The sequence below is a fragment of the Stylophora pistillata genome, chromosome 7 (assembly GCF_964205215.1).
Source record: "Stylophora pistillata chromosome 7, jaStyPist1.2, whole genome shotgun sequence".
Taxonomy (NCBI): domain Eukaryota; kingdom Metazoa; phylum Cnidaria; class Anthozoa; order Scleractinia; family Pocilloporidae; genus Stylophora; species Stylophora pistillata.
The window spans coordinates 24680717-24688216 of NC_142525.1; the positions used below are offsets into that span (position 1 = coordinate 24680717).

The following is a 7500-nucleotide window of genomic DNA, read 5'->3' on the forward strand; positions in this document are numbered from 1 at the left end:
TAAAATATGGCACGAGGATTACTCAAAAGGACACAAACATTTGCATGTTCCATTAATTCCCACAGACGGTATAACAACAATTAGAAATTATTCATCCACTTTTAATGAAGTTTTAAATTATTCTGAATTTTCATGGTTTATGCTGCCTAATTGGAATTTGGCTTAAAGATTATTTTTTAAAGTGATTGAAATCCTTACCTCATTTAGAAGATTTTTCCTGTGAACTGATATCAACTTAGATTTTTGAGCCTCACTAAGCTCTGAAACATCTGGGGCCTTTAAACTTTCTGCTTTTCCTTTGAACTCATCTTTTTCTGCAGATGTGATGTCATGCCATTTCTTGGCAGCTTCTTTGTTCTTTTGAGGCAAAGACAATTTCTTGCACTCATCTAGCAAAAAAAAAAATTAAAGTTCTCATTTCCACTGAATATCAGTTGAATTGGTTTGACTATTATAATGTCACTGCATGATTTTCAGTTTCCTCAGCAATAAAAGATATGACTAAAATTGAAAATAAATTAATCAACAACTCTATTATGGTGTCAATTAAAGGTTAAAAGAAGCTGAGGATGAAAACCCTTTTGGGTTGCATTATAGAGTTCTGTCGGACCCCCACCCTTGCAAGTACCCCTCCTGGGGTTTAGACACATTTAACAAAACCACTGTCCATTATTGACTTAAATCTGGTATCCTGGCACCAAAATAAAATTAATACCCAGCAGACACAGTTGGGAGAGAAAACTACAATATTCATTTCTTAGAAAGAATTGACTAGTAGAGGTTTATTAATAATACCCATAGACATACAGGCACCTTTGGACTTGGAGGGGGGACTGTGACCTCCATGCCTGAAAAAATTACACAGTTTCCCAATGTGTTAGCGTTAAACTGATGTAGAACTGCCTTAAAACTGATTCTTCTGTTGCCTGAATTCTAAGCATTTTGCCTGACAAATGTTGAAATTTTTTTTAAATGGGGGGGGGGGGAGGAATTGCAAACCCAACCCCCAGGATTGTAATGCCTCTAATGTTACCCTATAATTATTTTAGCAATGGTCTATAATAGTTACAATACATGTAAATAATTTGTTCTTAGTGTTTGAAAATATTATCAGGCCTCTCACCTGACCTGAAATACTCTGAACAGAACATGTTGTTGGAGTGTGAGCCACGTGAACCTGTTGGAATCTTAATTGGCTTTGGACCTGCTTGTACTCCAGAACTTATCTTTTCCTTTATGCCTTTCTCTCTCTGCCCAAAACAAATCTACCAATGGTGCTCTTGCCTGAGCTCTGTTTACTGGGCACCAAAAAATAACAAACTTAAGTTGGAGCAACATGGCTATGGACAATAGGTCCATAGCTGCTTTTATTGAAACAAGCAGAACAAGAATGAATTCCGTTAAGGTGTTTTCCCAGTAAAGGTGCGGGCCAAGAAAAACGCACCAACACTAAATATACAACACGAGAAAGTGGGCGGATCAGGGGGAGGAGGAGGGAGTCAAAAAACAGCTTCTCACACCGAGTAATCAAGGCGAATGATGAGCACATGGCCAGGGAGTTAATGTGACTTGTAAAAACCCTCAGAGGGGGCCAAGCGTAATGGCCATTGACCCCTGACCCAAACCCAGTCCCCCTTGATTGTGAAATAAACCCGGGTCAAAGAGAGAAGGCATAAAAATTCTATTTGCGAGCAAATATTTTGTTTTGTGTAGCATTTCCAATCCATTTCTTTATAAATGTATCACATTAAAATAAAGTATTTCAAAATGCCTTAAGCTACAATAGCAACCCTTCCCTTTTTGCTCTCTTTCCCTTGCTGGCCCTATAGAGGCCCAGCCAGGGTAAATTCCTACAAGGGACATGGCCCAAAAAGTAGCGATAGCATATATATGAAAGTCTGAAAAAATTAAGATCTTGTTCACCAAAATTCCGACAAGAACAACAAGGTGGAGATATATAGGCAAAATAATGACACCGTAGGTTTTTAAATTCAGACAAGCAACACAGGGAACCCCCCGGCAGGATCTGACCCTATTAATACCCATGCAAGCTGCACGCAGAAGCTCTGAGCTTGTATACTTTACTTGATCAATAGATTGTATTCAATCCAGAACAGAATGATTGGCTGGCAACAAATCAATAAAGGCAGATCTCCTTGGTATGTACATGGTTGTCGAATGGATGATAAATGTAATTATAACATTCAGCCACTCTAGATTGAGGATGTAACCTAAACTTCGAGCCAGGATTCGATCGTTAGCTATCAGGTTACCTACTATTAACCCTTTCAGGTTAGCCTACTTTTCAGCTCCAATTGGCCAAGCTTGTGCTCCGGTTAGCCTCAGAGCACTCAGGTTAGCCTAACTAGCTCTTCTGTTGGCCTACAGGGCACTAGGGTTAGCCTACGTTTAACTAAGGTTGCTTAAGTTAGATCTCAATAGGGTAACACAAAATAATTATTCTTTATAATTTATAATAACAGACGAGTAAACGCATATCTTCCTTTACCGGTTTATTCTTGATCATTGATTATACTGCAGAATGCAAGCGTATTTTTAGCATAAAACGGCAAAAAACAATTATTTAAAAAAAAAAAGGCAAACAATTCAGTACCACGAGGCCTCATTATGAATAGCACAATCGTACAGTGAACTTCCTTGACCTTGGTATATGACGGGCAAAATTCTGTTTAAGAATCAATCCTTTAAAAGATAAGTTGGTGCAATACACAGAGTAACAGAAGTATAATTCTGAAGGACAATATACCGCAATATCATTTACATATGTCGGTGCGCTTTGAAGAAAGAAGCAGTCACCACAATGATCGCTATTATTATTCAACGAGATGCAAATAAGTGGCAGGGTATTCCACATACATGAAACATGGTAGCGTTTCAGTCCAACTAAGAAATATTTTACCTTTACTTGATCAATAGTCAGCCCAGTTTCCTCGGCTGCCACAGTAATCTTTTCCGTATTATCAGAACTGCATGTTTTCATGCCGCCGTCATAATATTCTTGTAGTTTTGACCTTTGTACATCGCTTATTTTATTATATGTTCTTTTGCGAGCTCTACTTGTATCCTTGTCGGTCATAGTGACGAAGAAGTGCCAAAAGTACACGACAAAGCCGATAATACCTGAACGTCCAAACCAAGAGTTCGTAACTATTCGGTAAAGGATTTCCCCTTACCCATCCGAAGGGAAGGGATTTGATTAGTCGAAATGTTTATACATATTTAATGAGCTACTGGGAAGACTTAGATGATAATTTGAATCGGCTTGAACCCACTGATCTAAATTTAGATTATATGGGTGTTAGCCATTTAGATTGTGTAAGTAGGGTAGCTTTCCAGTGGATAGCGGAGATCTGTAATGCTCTTAACTACATACATAAAAAGGAAGTTGTCCACAGAGACATTAAGCTAGAGAATGTCTTGGTAAGAGAAAAAAGGACATTCTAGAGTTCTGATTACAAACATCATTAGGTACAACACTCGAGGACCAACCTACAGTGTTAAGCTGTGAACGTCGACATATATGGTGGGGGTAGGGGACAGATTTGGTGGGAGACCTTGAGGACCCCTTTTACCATTTCTCACCATTTAAAGACCATTTGTTGACACATTGGTTATTTGAAATGACAATTTGGTGAAAATGTTCAGTAGGTTTCCAAGAGCTCAATAAAAATTTGAATGTTCATGAAAGGTTTAACATTGCTGGAAGGTAAAAAAACCGCCGCCTGGTTAGCTCAATTGGGAGAGCGCCGGACTGCTGTGCGGGAGGTCGAGAGTTCAATACCGGCCGGACCAACACTCAGGGTCTTAAAATTAACTGAGAAGAATATGCTTCCTTTCTTTAACATCAAGAAATGGTTAGATATTCTAGTCTTCTCGGATAGGGACGAATAAATGGAGGTCCCGTCTCCTGCAGGGTTAGGGGCAGGAGACGTTAATTTCCCACGCACGAGATTACTGTGTGATGGATGTCCTCCCCTGGGGTGGGATGGGTGGGTAACAGGACCCCCGTTGATACCAGTGTTTACTACACTGAAGGGGCTATCCTGTATAAATATAGATGTCTGTCTGTCTGGTAATCAGTTCATGTTGTCCTTCAGCAGCATTGTTGATATATCTACAAATTAATCGAATGAAGCCTTACACTGCTGTAGAAAGTAAAATGTTTATAAATCCGAGCTTTCGCCAATCAACGGCATCATCAAGGATAAGAAATATTCCGGGATATGTAGATATGTTTATTCACGCTAAATAACATGTACTTCTCCTTCAGAGATCGAGTTTTTCGCCAAAGAGAAGGCCTACCCATGGGCTCTAACATCTCAGGTATACTGGCCATCCTGTTCATTGACAAACTAGAAAGGATCGCGCTCACATCACACCTAATGACAAGCCCCTACAAGAGATATGTTGACGATATTTACATCCAAACAACCAATGAAGACACAGCAGATCACTTCCACCATGTAATAAACAATGTACACCCTAATCTGAAATTTGAAATTGAAAAACCAGAGACAACACCCAATGGCATGTCACTACCATTGCTAGATTTCAAAGTCACCATATCCAAGGATGGCAACAGCTCCTTCGAATTCTACAAAAACCAGCCAAGAAACCTCTAACGTCCACTATCAATCAGCTATCCCCACCAAATCCAAACTCAACTTCATCCGCAACGAGCGAAAACGCATCGAAGACAGATGCTCCTCACATACTTCTGCAACACAACACCTAAACGCATTCGACGGCATCCTTCGCCTCAACGGTTACCCAGAGAGCAATATAGAACAATTAAAACGCCCACAGCACCCCCAGAGAAACTCTCAAGCAGCCAACACAGAATGGTCGTACCTCAAGATCCCACTCCCTTCTGAACGACTATTACACAGAATCTCCAACATCTTTAAGACAGAAAACATCCCGATACGCATTTCCCACAAATCCTTTACACTCAGACACGCCCTATCCCAAACCCCCAAAGTACGCAAATGCACCGAGACCTTCATTCGGACCGATACGTTTTTATTAAACTTTCTTAGACTTTTTATTTCAGTATATGTCTTTCTTAGCTCAAAGTTGTCCGTCCTCGTGTACTACAATATTTTTCCTATTATTTATCGAGTTTTGGACTGTGAATCCTTTTGGCGCACCGTCACTGTTGGCTCGAGGCCTTTTAACTTGTTATATATATATATATACATAAGCGCCATTTTGGTTATATATATATATATATATACATAAGCGCCATTTTGGTTATATATATATAACCAAAATGGCGGAATGAGATCATCATCTACTAAAAAGTGCTCAAAGCAGGGCTAGAGCTATGGATAATTATACTTCAAGATTTAGGTTACTTGAACTTTTTCAAGTAAGCTAAATCTTGAAGTATAATTATATATATATATATAATTATATGTATAATTATATATATATATATATATATATATATATATGTATGGCGCTCCCGGAATATTTTCTTATCCCCGATGATGCCGTTAATCGGCGAAAGCTCGATTTATAAACATTTTACTTTTTACAGCAGTGTAAGGCTTCATTCGATTAATTTGTATATATTGCTGGAAGGGTTTAGAGATGATAGGTTAGCGTTACCCTTATGCTGAGAAAAAAAATCGAACACGGTGTTTTATGTCGTCAAAGTTAATTGTTGATCAAGAATAAAACATTTATTAGCTTAGAAATTTTCTATGATTGGTCGTATCCCTTTTACAACACCGCCTTTAAATTACAAAATAATCACTGGATGGACAAGTTTTATCACTTAATTTTTTACTTTTGCTAATAAGTTAATGAAATGCAATTAAACTATAAAGAGTCACAGGAAACAGTTTCATTTATGACATAACCTAGACTCAACCGTGCATTTGCCTTTATAATCAAACAAATACTTTAGAAATAAATAACTTTTGAAATAAATTTCAATAGTTAGAATTCTTCAAATTACTTTTGTTACGCTGAAAAACCTCCGGAAAACATTAAAACTGCTTCCTAGGCTAAAATACTTGAAAAATCTTTCCGCGCAGATTATCAGGTCGCAATAGCAGTGATAGGCCAATTATGGCCACAAAAATCCGTTTTTCATGACCAAGTTGGAGTATTCTTTAATAGCAATTAATAGTTTGTGCCTTCATATTGCATATCGCTACTTCTGGTTAGATTTCTTTACAATTTGTGCTCAGGTTCTTCATTCCATTGCTTTTATTCTGCGATATTCTTGCTATGAGTTCATACAGTTTCTAGAGGTTTGATTGGTTTATCGCAGTTTTGATGAGTTTCATGCGAATCAGTGACTTGATCACATAATAAAGTAAAATTAATTATTACATTGTATCGCTGACAAGATTCACTCATATTATTGTACTTACACTTTCTATCAGTTTACCGGCAGATAAATCATTTGGTATGTTAGGAGAACACGAGAAAAGTTTGTAAACCATGCGGCTGCAACTGGTGGTTTAAAAACTTTTCCAAGAGGTTTATCAGCCGGTGAATCGGTAGAAAGTGCGGTTTATATCTTAAGTACCTTGTATCAATTATAATAATTTGAAATAGCTTCATTCAAATAGATGATTAAAGTTTTTAATTGCCATTAAAGTTAACAGAGGAGAATACAGTGAAAATATGTGATGTTGGCATTTGTAAAGAAGTGGATATCATCAGTGGAATAGACACCGGAACTCATCTATACAACGCACCTGAAGTGTTCCGTTCCGAGCTGTATGATTTCAAGGCAGACATCTACAGCTTTGGAATAATGCTATGGGAGATTTGGTTTGGACGAAGGGCATTTGCTGATGTCAATCTATCAGACAAGCACGATTTCTTCAGATTGGTTGATGACGGCCATCGTCCAAAAGATGTCGAAGACTTCAAGAAACCACCACGTTTCTGGAAAGAGCTCATGGAAGAATGCTGGGATGGAGACCCAGAAAAACGTCCCACAGCTAAGAAATATGAGCAAAAAATAACCGAACTTTCTTATGAATGGAGTGGTTAATTAGGAAAGCCGATGCCCCCATGATCTGTGAAAGCCAGTGCTTATTATAAATTGTACAAGTTTAGATGAAAAAGATCAAGGTGAGTTTCTTTTTGTTCTGAAGGCGCTTTTGAACTGATCAATTACACTTTGATAAACGCATAGCTTAGTTTTAATCTAAAGCAATGCCTCAGGTTTATTATCATTTTCATAACATTGATTGGTTTCTTTCACATAACAACGTTTTCAGCCGTTGGCTCTTGGATTAACTAAGGCCTGAAAGTTTTTGCTTTTCAGAACTGGATTTCTGAAAGGCAAAAATAAAGCGAACGGAGTCCTAACTTCTAACCTGATTGAGCCATTGTTTCAATACACTCACAGTACTATCTATTGACTTTCATTGCAGTAGTAGGCTCTTTGCACAGTCCCAAGTCACAAGTGTTGATAGAAAATTACTTAGTCTTCTGCGATCCTTGATCAGT

At 38.0% G+C, this 7500-nt stretch overlaps 1 protein-coding gene and 1 pseudogene across 1 annotated transcript; one reads left to right on the forward strand and one right to left on the reverse strand.

Annotated features, from left to right (window-relative positions):
- Positions 1–3097, reverse strand: part of LOC111342622 (uncharacterized) — a 5321-nt pseudogene extending 2224 nt beyond the window's left edge.
- Positions 3098–3702: 605 nt separating this feature from the next.
- On the forward strand, positions 3703–7039 carry LOC111342621 (dual specificity protein kinase shkA). The gene is made up of 3 exons (XM_022949716.1): positions 3703–3727; positions 4292–4344; positions 6638–7039. The coding sequence occupies exons 1-3, from the start codon at positions 3703–3705 to the stop codon at positions 7037–7039; spliced, it is 480 nt and encodes a 159-aa protein (XP_022805451.1).
- The last annotated feature ends 461 nt before the right edge of the window (positions 7040–7500 follow it).

Excerpts from the sequence above, each read along its gene's own strand:
- LOC111342621 (XM_022949716.1), top strand. The coding sequence starts at position 3,703 with ATGAAAGGTTTAACATTGCTGGAAG. Across the intron at positions 3,728-4,291 it reads AGGTTTAACATTGCTGGAAG|AGATCGAGTTTTTCGCCAAA; the intron begins GTAAAAAAACCG and ends CTTCTCCTTCAG. Across the intron at positions 4,345-6,637 it reads CATGGGCTCTAACATCTCAG|TTAACAGAGGAGAATACAGT; the intron begins GTATACTGGCCA and ends TTGCCATTAAAG.